General features: G+C 36.3%; 1 protein-coding gene across 8 annotated transcripts in view; it reads left to right on the plus strand.

The window, feature by feature from the left end:
- DMD (dystrophin) overlaps positions 1-16,552 on the plus strand; it is a 1,148,514-nt gene that overhangs the window by 946,382 nt on the left and 185,580 nt on the right. For all 8 annotated transcript variants that reach the window (XM_030961382.1, XM_030961390.1, XM_030961407.1 and 5 more), the window contains 3 exons: positions 4,783-4,955; positions 8,868-9,024; positions 16,302-16,422. In XM_030961382.1, coding sequence (XP_030817242.1) covers positions 4,783-4,955; positions 8,868-9,024; positions 16,302-16,422 — 451 coding nt within the window. The remainder of the gene's footprint in view (positions 1-4,782; positions 4,956-8,867; positions 9,025-16,301; positions 16,423-16,552) is intronic.

The raw sequence follows: 16,552 nt of genomic DNA on the forward strand, positions 1-16,552 counted from the left end.
CTTTAATTATATTTTAAATCTCATTTGAGAAGTTTTTATCATTATGTAAATTGTTCAGTGAATGGTCTCATTCTAAAGACTCAATAAAAGTTTTGCTTATGGACTGGGAGAGAAAATTACTTAAGAGCTTGATGGGGAAATGGGGAGCATCAAAGAAGGAAAAAAAAACCAAAAAGCAAAAAACAAATCCAACAACCACTTTTTAAGAGAACTATGACATTTAAAAGAGAGAACTTCCAAGGGACCAGAAATCCTTCACTGGTTTGTTCCATCATTAATCGAAATCATAGCATCTTCAGATACAAATGTTCTCCTTCAGAACAGTATGCATTTCTTTCTGTTCCAGTGGTAACAACCAGCTCACAAGGAGAGACTGCTGTAAAGCCTAGTGCAGACTGCCTTCTGTAGCCAAAAACAAAAGAAACAAATCAAGTGCACCTTGCACTGAATCTATCACTCAGGTGCTTAAAATGCATTTGATTTGCTGTGCCCTTAATTCAACATCTCCAGAACTGTAACGCTCACAAAACTATCCCTCTGTCTAACAGACAGGAGGATAACTTGTGTTCCTGAGAGTGGTGCCATGAGCATGGATTTCTGTGCCTCCAAAGGCTGCTGGAGTGTGCCAGGGCACTGAAAATATGTCTCAAACTCTCTAAACACTCACACAGAGTTTATGCTTTAGGCAGAATCAGAAATTTAGAGGAGTTTAGATGTAATTAAATGAAATCAAGTGGGATAATTAATTTGAAATCCAGTTGCTAAACTGCTAAGATGTGCTTTACAGAGTTGCAAATAGAGGAGAACTAGGGTTCTTTAATTTCTTTAAATTATTGCATAATGAATTTTTTCTACCTTGTATACAAGATAAATGTTTTGTCATCTGTGCTGGATTGATTTCCATGTTTTCCATGACTAACCTATAGTCTAAGAAATAGAACAAATTTCTTCTTCCTAGGGCTTCATTTTACTTCGAGACTATCAATCCCTCTCTGGTGTACTGCTAAAATAATGGCAGATTTTGACATGTGTCATGTCTATATATTGCATGCGGGATATGAAGGATATTGACACTGATTAATTGTTTCTGCTAAGGTACCTCAAACCACATGGAATTCTTGCAGGCCTAGCTGTGCTGGATGGAAGCTGACAGAGCTTTGAGTGCATTGGATTTCACAGCAATAGCTCAGCTGTGCTTAGCAGGGCTCTGTGTAAAATAAAACCTGTGGAGTCACAGGTGAATTTCTTCTGCCTACCAAAGGAATTAGGGCAGTGAGGATCTGTGCTTCCATGGAGAATGGGAGCAGGAATTCCAAGAGGTTACAACTGAATTGGCCAAGTGAGAAATACACCCATCTCCTAGCTTTTTGGCAGCATTGGGTGTGCTCACTTACATTAGTGTACTTCTCTCAAATCATGTGCGGTGGTTGCAAGAGCTCAGGACAAAAGTGAAACAGCCAGAGCAACTTTCCTCACCCTGTTTTGCCCAAAAAGATTGTTTTCTTCAAGACAAAATGCATTTCATCTCTCTATCACCCTAGTTCTGTCTTACTTGCGCACTTATTCTATATAATAAAATAATGTAAGTGCACATTTTTAAATGTGTTGAAACCTCTAATACATGTTCAGTTCAGTTTTTACAAACAAATATTATGGTGCCTTTTGTCATCTAACTGTATAGTTCATCTTAATAAAGGAGGACTTCACTCAGCCCCTAATGGAGCTGCAGTTCTTTCCAGACAGTTCAGCTCACTCTGAGAAGTAACTTGTGATCAAAAAGATGCTTTTCATTTTGCTCTCTGCTCTTTTTAAGAGCAGATAGCCAATCTTTTTTTCAGCACAGTCTCAGTAATAACAACTACAGCAAAAATGCAGCATCCACTCCAACTGTAACTCAGTAGAATTATACCAGGATTGATTTTTTTATCCTCTGTAGTCTTTTCATGTGTTTGAACACATTGGAAAATATGAAAGTGAAATAAATAATATATGTTTAGTCTATATGCTATACTTCTTGGTATGACATGTAATGGCAGCATGTTTTTGCAAATACTTTAGCAATTTTTTTGAGATTAAATAGCTCTTCCTGCTTTACTGTTGTCAAGAAAAAGAATAATTGTGTTTTTAAAATGTGGATTTATTTATTTCAGAAAACAAATAGAAGGTATATAGATCTTTTTCTTATATGTTCTCTTCTTCTCTTGGGATCTGTAAGTGTCACAAAGAAATGTTCTGAAATGCACCAACCTAAATGGAGAAAATATTATTGTTGTTGTCTTGCTTCTTTGTCGGTGTAGGCTTCCTGCATAGCTGCAGTAAACTGCTTTTGGGGGCATTAGAAGCAGTGCAGTATACACAAGTAATTAGGAATAAGGAAAACTCAGCCTTGAATATTAAGCTTTTGATAAGAATACTTCACTTTTCATGTTCATTGTCCACCTAACCATCCAGATGTTTTGTGATACTATGTGGTATTCTGAAATAAAAAAAAGGATGGGGTTTGTTGTTATTTTCAGAATTATGTATGTGTCTGGAGAAAGAAATAAAATGTGTAGACTATAAGACACATTTTCTAAACACAAGAAAAACGTGGAAATGTTTTTTTCCTTCAATTTGTCTTATCTATTGCTATGAGTGCATGTGTGGTAAAGCACCAAGAGGGCATAGATTTGACAGCTTCCTACTGTGAACAGTTATTCAACATGTTCCATGACACATGTTGCCAGGGAAAAGGAACAAGTTTGTAAGTTTGGTGTTTCCATCACTACTCTAAAACCTAAGAACTTTGAGCAACAGGTAGTGCAAGTAATTCTTTCATCCAATAATAGATTTAATGTTTATTAAATGTAGCAGGACCTTCGAACTATACAGACATTAACAGTTAACTTTTTTTCTGTAATCTTTATCCTTTCTTACATGTTGTTTCAGCTGTTTACATCGGTATTATTATACTTAACCTAGTTTACATAATATCTCCAAATACATACCTGGAAGGAAAGAAATTTGGTAAAAGGGTATTCTTCATTCAAGTAAACAAAAATGAAGTATTGCAGCTGGAAGTTGAAGCTAGCAACATTCAGACTTGAAATAAAATACAAATTTTCAAGTAAGGACATTCATACCTGGAATATTGTACATTTTTATGTACCTTAATAATGCCATTTAAAAAATATAGATTGCCTGAACAACAATAAATAAATACAATATTTTTAATACACTTGCATTCTGTAGAGTTTCCTCTCATGTACATCAAACTCATTCCTAAGTACTTTAGTGCTTGAATGACAATAGATAACTAAATAGTTGGAGAAGGATTCTTACTCTGTACCAAAGATGTTGCTGGCCCACCTTAAAACTTCCCCAAATATTATGCTAGTCATTGCTGTGAAAGGTATCCAGTTAAGGGCATTTGGAACAGCAGTAGGTGAACAAGGGCAATCTACTCATGATTCAGCGCAGCTAACATTGCACTTAAAATATCAAATAAAACCAATTCAATTAAGAACACACCAAGCAGACAGATTGTGTGCTCCCCTCTTTCAAAGTCATTCTTCTGAAGAAAATTACAACAAATTTCCATTGGGGACTCTCTGTGATGCTCAGTTAGTGCTGGGTCTTGTTCTCAAATGCCATAAATCATTTCCTCTCCCCCAGGTCATCTCTAGCACTCCCATTTCAGGCAGCAAGAAACTACCAGCAGAAATCTTAGTGCTCCAGCATCCGAGGAGAAAATGTGGAGCTTTATTCACAATTCAGTATTTCTTTGTGTCTTTGTGTGCTTCTTTGTTTGAAACTAAAAGTACCATTGTGCAAATGTGGCTGCATATAAAGTACATGTACGCTCATTCATGTACGTGTTGGAATTATTATTATTATTATTTTTATTCCATTTAATGACCTTGATTCAACCACTGTTCTCTGCAAATGAATCTGACCTTGTGGAGCTGCAGCACGCAAACATCTTGGGGAAGGGCAGCCAGCACACAAAGGCTGCATTGAGTGTGTGGGCAGGCAGGAATGCTGGTACCAGGCAGCTCTCTAAAGAATGTTCTTTTGGCAGAAACAGCCGTGCTAAAAATGAGGGGGAAAAAATGAATTCAAAATTTCGAGCTGGCCTGCAGTTCCGAGGCGATAAGAAAAGTTGGCTGTTCAACATGAGCTGCCAGTTGCATATTCTGGGTCCTTGCTATTCTCAGGCCCTCCTACAGCCCCAACCAGTGTTTTGATACAGCACAAAGTGGCTGTTTATTGCTATTGACTGCTGGGGCCTGTGCTCCAAAATGCGTTCTGTCAACAGAATGTAAGTGAACTTGGCATTTTAAAGGCTGGCTGCTGCAGACTCCTAGATTCCTTGGAATTGCCATGCAGCAGGACCAGTGTTGCAGTCCCCAGCTCAAACTGAAAATGTTGCACAGGAAGACGTATCATGTGCAGGTCAGATTTACCTGGAACCCTGAGGATTTTGTGGTTCTTTGCTTTTCCTGCATCAGCACAGTTAATATATCCTGTCCTTGCTTTGTTGTCTATCAAAGGCTACACCTTTGGCTTTCTAAATTTTGTTCATTATGTTCTGTGTGGAAAAAAAAGGTCATATTCAATGCAAATGGCCTTCATGTGAAAGGGAAACATGGCTTTGTATACAGGACACGATACTGCTGTAAAAGGAGTAATCAAAACCTGTGCTCTGTGCTGCACTGAGGATTTTTCCACTCTTTTGAAAAATGTTAGTTTCTGTGATTTTTTTAAAGAAATCAGATATATTGTTTTATATTGCTTCCATAGGAACTACAGGCAGAAATTGATGCTCACACTGACGTCTTTCACAACCTGGATGAAAATGGGCAGAAAATCCTGAGGTCCCTGGAAGGCTCTGAGGATGCAACCCTGCTGCAGAGACGTCTGGATAACATGAACCTCAGATGGAGTGAACTTAGGAAGAAATCTCTAAACATTAGGTAGGACCTGAACCTAAGCAAAAGCCTATCATTGGTGTATTAGAATGCTACAATTTGCAAATGAAAAGGTTTAATTTTGTTTCTGTTAGCACCGCTTTTTCTATTTTGAAATTATTTGTGCTGCTTTGTATGTTGCCTTAACTTTGTAAGAATGATTCCGTTTTAGGGTGTGAAAATGACAGTAGAGGATTAGGGATTGAGGCATATGATGGGGTTTTGTAATTACAGAAAGAAACTGTAACTGTACCCCCTCTAAATGTGGGCTTTTTCTAGAGCTGAGTGTGACTTACCAGTGAGTCATGAAAGAGAGTGATTAAACAGCCAATATTTATGATAAACTTCATTTTAAAGACTGCTGTTTCCAGTGCAAAACTAAAAATATCCTCACAAATGAGAAGAGAAATTATTTAGGATTTTAACTGTTGTCAGGAGAGTGGGCAGAATTGCTCAATAAAATCTAGGGGTAAAAGAAATCCATAGGTAGTGTCATGAGAGGAAACACTTTTGTTTGCAAGGAGAAATATAATAAATGGTAGCATTACAAATTATAAAGTGGTCATTAAGGCTGCAATGGACTGAACCTTTCATTTCAAAAGAAATTGTCCTGGAAAAATTTCTCCAGAAATACAGTTTTTGCAATGGGCAACCCACCTCAATTGCACTCAGTCTTCGGCATTTTTGCATTTTTTCACTTGCTGTGTGTTGGTGGTAGTTCAGAGGGCAGCAAAAGACAGAAGTGTTTTCCAAAGTAATGTATGAAATATTAGCTTTTTTCAGCTCAGGTCCTGAGGGAGGTCAGGCTGTGTAATGACAAAAACCATCTTCGTATCATCAATCATTAAAAATAAATGAAGGCTGTGATGTTGAAAAGATATTTGTAACTAAAGAAAAAGAGACTTATTCCTCTTTTTCTTTCCTTCTGAGGAGCAAAAGAGGAATAAAACCCTTCAAAGTGTCTGAGGTTGTTTTTTTTGCTCGCATGCATTTTACCCATTAACATGTTCAAATACGGTGATTTTTAAGATAAAAATAGTCAGTTGTCCAAATATCACTAATTAAATGCATGAGACTTTCTGTCTTTAATTTTTTACAGTTTAATGTATTGTTGTCATTAACTGAGTCAGAACCAGTGAGCCCCAGTTATATCACAGTGACTTCCTGCATTGCACATTCAAAGCAACAAACCTTCCCTCTAAAATCTGTGCTTCCAATGAAAGGCTTAAGGTCTTCAATCACTTAGTGATTAGGATAAGAAACAGTTCCTAAATTCTCAGGCATTCAGTTTAAGTGTTGCTGGCCACCAGACTAAATGAAAAAGCTCTTCCCAGTCTGCCTGTTTGGAGCTCTTTCTACCCATAGCACAGAATGGAATAGATTTCCTCATAACTAGCAATGCTTACACAGAAGAGGTATTAGAGAAGACATATGGAATGTTCTCCAGACATCAGACCCAGAAGTTTCTTTATTTAGTGCCATTTTTTAGTCTGCTGAAACAGAAGACCCTGGGCGGGCTTTCTTTTCTAAATGCATTAGATAAAACCTATGGTAAATATTAAAGAGGAGCCAAGCTCTTTCCCATTCCTAACTTTCTTTCATCCTGATATGTCAGCACAGTTTACCCTAATAAACACTTTCTTTCTTATAAATATTTTTATACTGTTTTAGTGTTATCTCTTTTGTCTGCATATCTTGGACACAGTCATAAATACATGAGTGTATGCGTATAGTGTACACTGCTGTGCGCATGCATAAACCTATATTCCTGAAGGAATGAAGATGAAGGAAGAACAGAACAAGACAGGTTCTGAGGGAAAAAAAATTTTAAAAAATCCCCCAACTGAGGAAGGTCAGAGCACAGCAGCAGTAACAAAACCGCTTCAGGACACTCTTTTTGCATTTTTCCCTGTAAAGCCAGGGGAAGCAGGGAAGAAGTGTTTGCTTCCATTTGCTGCCCTTCTCCAGAAGAGGTGGAAGCTTGTCTATGCCAAGGTAAACATGAGACAAGGGAATTAGCCTGAATCAGAAACTCAGCTCCTTGTCTGTCTCCTGTACTAAAATCCTGTGGTCCTTGCTCTGGTTATTGCCTCCTGCAGCTCTCCATAAATATCCCAGCTTCTCTCCCCCTTGCTCCTTTCAGAGGTATCATGGAATGAAAGAATGGTTTGGGTTGGCAGGGACTGTTAAAATCATCCAGTGCCAACCCCTGCCATGGGCAAGGACATATTCAGGTTGCTCAAAGCTACATCCAGCCTGGCCTTGAACCCTTCCAGGGATGGGGCACCCACAGCTTCTCTGGACAATTAGTTCTAGTGCCTCACCACCCTAACTGTAAATAATTTATAATATATAAACATATATAAACATATATAAAATCTAAATTTTTTAGCTTGCAGTGCCTTCTCCAGACTTCACTGCCTGCAGGACTGGCCTCCCCCTGCTGTGATGCAGTTTTGCCCCAGCTGCCAGATGCCCTGTGAGAGAACAGATCAAAAGGCCTGGTCTAGGAGTGTCCTTCACATGTAGGATCTATGTGTGTCCTTCATATGTAGCATTTAAGTTTGAAAAAAGAGAAGATTTTGCATTAGCTCACATACTTTGAGAGCAGCAGAATTTTCTGTCAGCGTGTGGCTGATCTGCCCCTTTCCTTTCTCTTTCCTTGCCACTTTACCTGATGTAAGAGGTTGGAAGGAAGACAGGATTCACAGAGCATTTCAGAGAAATGCAACTGTCCCTGCCTTCATCAATTCATCATTTCCATATCCAAACTAAGTAATAAGGTTTGCAAAAATGCTGAGTCCATATTTTTCACATTTCTTTATAGAACATTATATATAAGATATAGGAGTAGAATTCTTAGTGTCAGAAGAGAATGATTTTATGTGCAATCGCTGTAGAAGAAGATAAATGTTATATGAACAAAGATAGAACTTAAACAGAAATGTATGAAATAAAAGAAAATTTGTCTTTATTTCCCAGCACATATTTTACTTTACTGTTGTGTAATACTCCTTTGAGTTACTTAGAGGATTTCTTATGATACTTGGAGGTGAAATTGGATTTTTTCCCAAACCAGAAATTAAAATATATTCATAAGTCCAAAAAGAGAAAATTTTAGTGGGTTTATCTGTAGTACAGAAAAAGGTGAAGATTTTTTCAGTCCAGCCATAGAAAACAGTTGCTGAAATTTAGAGTTCAGTACTTGATCCCAAAAAAACACATTTATGCATATACAGAGGAAATATTTAGAAAATGTCCTTATGGAGACTTTTTTTGCCTAAAATGCTATTTTGTCTTTTAATTTTCCCAGTGTTTCAAATAGTTTCATTCATATCTCTGTTAAAATGGCACTGACATTAAGCTGGATAGTGTATGAGGATTCCATTGGCTTTAACAATTTCCTCATAACTTTTTTTTAAAAGAATGGCATTGGTTGTGTTATTTTAAAAAATTAAGATAATTAATCTTATGTAAGTTGAATGGTTTGTGTAGTGGTTTAGAGAAATGCTTGCTCTTCACTGAGTAGGGAAACTACTCTCTACCTTTCAGGTAAATAATGTCCTACTAATCCTAAGTGACAACTACATTTCTCATGCGAGTCCTGCATAATATTTGTGCACTTCTAGTGAGACTGACAATTCAGCACAGCCATTACTCACTGCTGAAGAGGGAAACTAAAAAGCAAAAAATTCCCAATGAATCAAAAGCAAAAATCAGGAGATGTGGAAAAAAAGCCAGGACTGTGTAACCAAATTTAAATCTGTGTTGCCAGAATCTAATTCAAAGCTACTGAAGCTATTCAAAAATCATTAACTTAATGAAACACTAGGATCTTGCTCAGTAAATAAGCTTGTACATTTTGGGTTTTACTTCCACTGTGCCTGAATCTATCTTTTATTTAACACATGCTTTCAGATCCCATTTGGAAGCCAGTACCGACCAGTGGAAGCGATTACATCTCTCTCTTCAGGAACTTTTGGCATGGCTGCAGCTGAAGGAGGATGAATTAAAACAGCAAGCACCCATTGGTGGAGATCTCCCCACTGTGCAGAAACAGAATGATATTCATCGGGTATGTTGGGTGTTTTTTAAAATTATCTTTTGGTCATGTTTTTTTCCTTTGCAGGCTAGTGCTGATGCAGTCCTTGTTGGAAGGAACTCCAGCTATAGCTATCAAACACAGCAGAGAAATTCAGCCTTTTGGAGAAGGAGGTGTTAATGCCCATGACCTTCAGAGACCTGCCACAGACAGGCAGATTTCATAGCCAGAACAATTAGTAACCTAGTAATTTTTGAGGATTAAATAATTAGTTCTGATTGTTTTTCTAGATGAAGCATTCCAACTTCACGTATACTTTTTGAAACCCTAGTTTGGATTTTGGGAACATTTGTGACAAGAGTAGCTGGTATCAGCTCTATTGCATAGCTCTGCACCATGAAACTGTTGTCATAAGTGTCTGTGGTTTGTACTGATTTCATCAGGGAATTCTTATGGAAAGACCATAGCACAGCATCGTATGGGGAACCATTCTAGACTAAGATTGGTATTAAAAGAGAACACAAAATAGAGCACTTGTACTCTTGAAGTTGTTTGGCGCTTTTTTTTTACGCACCAAATGAGCAACCCCCAGAATAACACTTCAAGAATGATTCTTCATACAAAGATGCACACTGATTTTTTTGTTGTGGTGAGGGTATGCTTAATGTATGTCTTCAGTGTTTAATCAATTCACACCAGTCTAATGCTAACCCAATGTCTGCTTTCACCTAAACAGTCTTGAATATCATATGCCATTAAGGTCTATTCAGTTCTGAATGAAAAATCATGGTTCTAGTACCTCTATTGTTCAATATACATTCAAGCTCTCCTCTCCTTCATCTCCATGTGCCTTTAATGACATCATAGGAGGTTTTTACTTCCTGTTTGATGTCCAACTATGCTTCAGGGTGCTATCTGAAAAGTTATTTCAAACAAATGTAATTTTTATTGAAAAATTTAAATTATCAGTCTATTAGCTTGATTTCATGAGAAAAGAATATTCCAAATGCAATGATCATCCTCTCAAAGCATTGTACTTTATGTGTATATATGTAGCTTCCTTTATGAAACTTGCCATAAATGGTATTTTTCTGAAGTTCTCATATCTCTGATTTTATTACTTAATGGAGAAAGGTGAAATGGTGCTTTAAAACAAAGTAAGATCAGTGCTTTTTCTGTTCATCAGGTAGCTGTATATAAATATTGTTCTAACATATTGTCCTTTCTCATGGGGAGGGAAATATTTGAGAACGGATAATGAGATCGAATTTGCAAAGCGAACATGACCTATCTTGCTGCTTTAAGACCCTGAGTTTGTGAAAAGTCAGGAAGTACAAGTCAGACATGTCTTTTTCCATAGGCACACAGGCATTCATCTACTGCAACAAAGTGATGGGAAGTAGTGTCAATATGTTTTGCCAAGGACCTATCTTCGCTGAATGACTGAGAAACCAAAAGGGAAAGATGAACAAAAAGCATCTCTGTCTCTCTCAGTGGCAAATTTTTCTAAGATAATATAATGCTTTTCTGCAAGGGGCATTTTCGTCACATTTCCTAGGTCTTTCCTCTGGAGATGTGATGTGTAGGATGTGTCTTTCTCACAAAATTTTATGTGGGACTTAAAACACTATCACAGAGACAGTGAGGTGAAAACATCCACGACTTTACGGGGCAGCACCTTTCCTTTTTTCACCTTTTTCCTAAGAAAGTTAAGGCAAGTGTTATATATAACCATGAAAGTTAGGAGAAGCCTGCGGTCTGTTTTAGCCATAAAGTAGCAACTTCCATAAAGTAGTTTGAAAGGCCATCCAGAATATCAGGATGAAAGAAGCAATATAGATGTTGCTTTAACTCAGTGTGACATTAACTCAAACTTTTTCTCTAAAGACAACTCTTGAGCCAAAACAAGAGTTAGAGAGAGATTTCTATAGAGTTGTTACAAAAAACTTTTCCATCTAAATAATATTTAAGTATTTGAAAACATTTTCTCCTAGAGAAAAGAAATATTTTTTATCTAAAGAAATTACTTCTTATAGTATTTTAGTGTTGTATATTGCTCTATAAGCAGTTCAAGTGTTTCCAAGAATTCATTATAAATGTGGCAAGTCTTCAGTGGTGAACTAAGTGATGTCTCTGTCATACACCAAACAAATTAAGTATTTGGATTTTTTAGGAATGACAATTATTGTATAAAATTAAGATACCATGAGTAGGGGCAAAATGACTTCATAAAATAGATCTCACTTCTCTTTTTTAACTTCTCTGCCACTTGCATGTACATAATACAGGGCTTTGGTCATCCTGTCTAGTATCAAATATAAAATGTTTTATTTCCTTTTAGAAATACTTCTTTTCCTTTTCCCATTCTGTAGCCCTTCAGAAGCGTGAGTGTAGGTATGCTGATTTCCTGTGGCAAAAAAGAACATAACAGAATACATGAAATTAAAATTTGCCTTGTCTGATCTTCAACTGTCTCTGACAGAGAAGGGAAAAACAGTCAACATGGAAGTTGACTGCGGGTTGCTGTTGACAAAATCTATGTTTGCAACATGTTGCTTGGTTGGTTGGTTGGTTTATTGGTTGGTTGGTTGGTTGGTTGGTTGGTTGGAGTTTTTTTCCCCAGGGCATTATGGACTTTGTCACTCTAACAGATTCTTCTAAAGGGGCAGATATACAATGGCTATATCACAATGAACAGCTTAGCTGATTTCTGAACATAAGAAAAATGTTTTCAAATGTTTTCACAAGTCTACAATTATCTAGCTTAAAACTGGAGCCCAGTACTGGAAAGCTGAGAGGTTTGGGCCTTTGCTTAAGAGCAGAGCTTAGCTCTCAGGGTGTTGCATGTGAAACTAAACAGTAGTTGTGTGTTGATCTTGGGAAAAAGAATCTGCTGACTGTTCATTTTGTTCTTCTGAAAATTAGTCTTCAGTAAACTAGAGAAGCACCTAGCAGATCTGACCAATCTTTTAAATGACTAAAATTTCCAGTTTTGGTCTTTCTTTATAAGTACAATGTTTGGTTTTCCTTCAGTGAAGGATTGTTTTTGTCAGGTTATGCCAGAACCGAACCCAGCTAAGTTCTTCACTTGATAAGTGAATGAGCCTCATCAGGGGAACACTATTTAAATGCAGTTTAACTGATTCAATTGAGAAATAACACAATGAATGCCAACATGATTTTATGTCTGAATCCTTTTTCTAAAAAAATGTTGCAAGTCGTTTTTATTTTTTTCCCTTAAAGGTAAGATTTAAAGAGGAGCAAACATATTTAACCTCTCTATCATTCAGAAAAACATCTGAAATACCACAGAGATTCATAAAAAGAGATTTAAAGAAGTCAGTTTTTACCACTTGAGTGCTCCTAGTTGCCAAGATTTGCCTTAAAAATTTTAAGAGTAGGATTAAAATTTCAAATGCTTGAATCTCTGCCAGAAGTGAACTTGAACTCAACTGAGAAGAGGGGTATCCATGCAGTTAAAATCATTGTTGTGTTATAAATGTGAGGTGCTTTTTAGACAAGGAAATTTGTAATGTATCTCAAATACACACACATAACTGCTATTTGTTTGAACTCATACATATAGTAGGTCATTTTTTTCAATTTTTATAAGAAATTGTCTCTATTCCAAAGTCTTAGAATGTGTGGGGAGGAGTAGTGGTGGTGGTGTTAGTCAATGATAAAAAATACTGCTGTTCTTCCAAACGTTATTTAATCATCTTACATTTTTCTTTGTTTTACTAATTATCAAAATATTGCTTTAGTGAAATTGAATTAACAACTGTGTGCATGTTACTGTTAATCTAATTTAAGTAACTCAGGCATCATGCAGATTGCCTGTTATGTCTTTCATTCTTTTAAGACTTGCCTCATTTGCTGTGTAGTGATTTTATTAACAGCATAAATAGCATTTATGAACATAGAAGGCACTTATTAACAATTCCATGGAAACCCTTTCACATGAAATCTGTAGCTTTACTGCCTAAGGAGGAGTACAGTTCCTGCTTCAACACATTAACCAATTATGGGTCCACAGTTGATATCTACTTCTAACTATTAGGACAAACCCCTTATTTTGAAAAGCATTCTCTTTGGCAAATGTGTTGAATATGACTGTACTCTTTCTCTTTAAAATACATTGAAAGCAAAAATTCCTAGTTTTTAAATAACAGAGATTAATGTTGGTTTTACTAATGCAACTCTTTTTCTCATTATATTTTCATTTTTCAATTTAAACAATCATTGTTTCTTCATTTAAAGAGATTTAAGGACACTCATGAGGTGGTAGAGGTCCGAGATAAGCTGATCAATATATGCATTATTAAAATGGTGGACAGAATGCCATTACTGCTGTAGTGTTGATGACAAATAGACATGCTTAAATAAAGTAGTTTACTTACTTTTTTGTCAGGTCATGCATTATGTGTATTCGATTTCCTCTACAGTCACCAGGAAGTGTGGAAGGAGTTCAGGAATTCAATGAAATTAGCCTGCAATCATTAGTCGTACATTAGAAATTCATTTAGGCTAATTCTGTTTTCAGTGATGGCCTAGTTATTATAAAGATGTATTTGTCAGGGCTCTAGATAGATAAATTCCTTTTTTTTTCCTTCCAAAAAAAAAAAAAAGAAAATGTTGCTATTTATGATTTTTACTGGTAATGTATACATATCTCACGACAAAACTTTAATCCAAAAAGCAGCTTTATCTTCATACAGTAAGAACTTTCTTTTGGAATGGGTTAGTATGAAATGAGCATTCATTATTTTTAATGCTGTTCTGTGCTACTGCTTCAGCCTCATGTTTTTTTCATCCTCTCCTTTTCAAATTTCTTTAATTGAAACATATTTTAACTTGGTAGAAATCTGCAGATCAAAATGAGGGAAGGAGATGAAAACTGTAAATACTGTGTATTATTCTATAACTCAAGACTATAATTTTACAGACTATAATTGCCTCCGCCAGCTCCAACATTTAGACCGGAAAAGTTGGGGGGAAAAAAGTTTGACACATTGGCTCAGTTTTCCTTTATTAATAAAGGAGGCACTTTTTCTGTTTGTGACAAAATACAAAATGTGCAATGTCGGAAGTTCCTATTAGCATTTCTCTATTGTTTTGAGGAAGACACAATGATTCCTGCCCACAGACTTTATGGGATTCATTGCACATATGTTCTCCTTCTGTTGCACAGGAGTTACAGGAGGACTGTGGCTTTAAACCTCTTTTGGAAAGATAATGACACTTGGTGTATTTGATTGCTGTAGTTTTCTGCAAAAACAGTACATGCTGAAAGAAGGTATTTTTTGTCCTTCTCCTGGTGTGCACATGTACAGAGCCAGGGTGACCAGTCTACAGCAACAGCAGTTCTTACAGAAGTCCTTACTCATTCCCAAATGCATAGTTCAGACGTGTTTCTGGCTTTTAACTATTCTCCACATCAGTGCATTTCTGTGTTCCCCTGGAATATTGGTGACTCCTTCCTGCTCTTGGAGTGTGCAGAACAGACCTTTGTGCAAGTTCTTCCTTTTTGACTGGTTTGGGGCACAGACATTTCTGAGAAATAATACATCTTTGGAAACATTTCTAAAGCATATTATATCTTTAAGCTGTTACACCATTTAATGTTTAAAAACCACAGGGTTTAAGTGGGTTTGACTGTTGATGTTGGTTTTAATACAATCAGCAGAAAGCAAAGCACACAGTCCATGGAAATTACTCTGCTGGATTTTAAGTTATGCTTCCTGCTGGCTCACTTGACCTGCAGACCTGCCACACCATTCTAGTGGGACAGAATGATGTGAGATGAACACAAGGCCTAATTAAAGGAATGGATTTTCCTCATCTGGAGGCATGAAAAAGGCTTATTATATTTCCTCTTTCTATCGCACTTCATGCAAGAGTCAAGTATGAATTATAAGAATTATACACCTAAAAATGTCTAAGTTTGACATTTTTCTTTCAGCCCTGTAGTAACTCCACTCAGTTTTTATGCAAAAAAATGTCCAGTAGTAGTTTACTTGTTAATATACAGTGCACTTCTTTATTTGTGAAAATTGGTATTATTTTTAAAGTTTAACGTGATTGTTTAAAACCTTTAGCTCAGGTATTAATCAAATGACAGATTCTTTTATTATAGTAGACAGACTCTATGAAAAGATTCCAGTTCCATTATTGTCCTTGACACAAAATTAAGATATTTTGTTTTGTTATTTCCTTCAACAAAGCAGACTTTGCTTAGGGGTTTTCCCAAGAACACCTACAAACCCTATGGTCAGTTCTTCACCATTTAAAAGAAAGTGCATTTAAATGTTTATAGTAGAATAATGTAGTTTTTTTCTGAAATTTACTTTCCTGAAACGTGTTAAGAACATTTTACCTGTGAGTTCTCATATTATAAACTGTTCCTGTTCCCACTATTAGTTCTGGTAGGTATTTCCTGTACAGAGAGTAACATATCAAATATAATTCAGAGTGTAATGAACTTTGTAATATTGAATTTATAATATTTCATTAGTTCTCATAGAAATACAAATTTTGTTTAATAATTAATTTGACTGAATTGGTGCATTTATTATGTTACAAGCTTATATAATGCTGTGTTGCAAAGAGAATTTTCTAATCCCTGCAGTTAAATATCTGTTTTCTACACATGGCATATGGCTCTCCTTTTTGCAGCATTGTGTTTTGTTTTACACTGTACTGTTAAATTACCTGCATATTTTACCTCTATGCTGCTTGAAACTCTATGTATTCAACAATGTTTCATAAATACAGAAGAAAACATTGAAATAAAAGAGTGGTAAGGACCATTTAGATAAATTCACTGCATCATGCAGAACCAATGCAAAATTCAACCTACAGGCTGGGTTTCATCTGCATTTTTGTGTGGTTTCCATTTGGAATCAGTCTAATAGGCTCTTATATTCTCACTAACAAAAATAGAGAAATTACTAAATAAATACTGAGATATGTGTACTTTTAGTGACCTACCAAAGCTTCTAATACTAATCTTGAGTAACTTACTCATGGTCCTTTAAAAGCAGGGTGTAGAAGAGAGCAAAAGAATGAAAGGAACTGTTGCCAAAGAAATAAAAATGCAGTATGCTAAAAGCACATTTGCTCTTTTGAATACAATGTGATTTCAGGTTAAGCAAAAGCTGATTATTTTCATGGGTGTGTGTGTGTGTGTGTGTGTGTATTTTATTGCTTCTTATACACACAAGAAGCTGTTGCTGGAAATTTTGTTCTGATATTGCTATTCTGGCTTGGTATTTCCTTATAGATCCACTTACAATAATTTTGTTTCTTAGACTTTCAAGAGGGAGCTAAAAACAAAAGAACCTGTTATCAGAAGTGCTCTTGAGACTGTGAGAATCTTCCTGGCTGAGCAGCCCGTGGAGGCACTGGAGAAGGTCTGCCCAGAACCCAGAGGTAATTGAAGCAAGAGCAGGGCAATAACACATTGCTGGGAAGATCAGTGATGATCAGTGATGATTAAATAAATCCTGCCAGCAGCTCTGAAAGCATTCCTTTTACACTCTGAGCTGAATGCCAGTGTTCA

The sequence above is a fragment of the Camarhynchus parvulus genome, chromosome 1 (genome assembly GCF_901933205.1).
Source record: "Camarhynchus parvulus chromosome 1, STF_HiC, whole genome shotgun sequence".
Taxonomy (NCBI): Eukaryota; Metazoa; Chordata; class Aves; order Passeriformes; family Thraupidae; genus Camarhynchus; species Camarhynchus parvulus.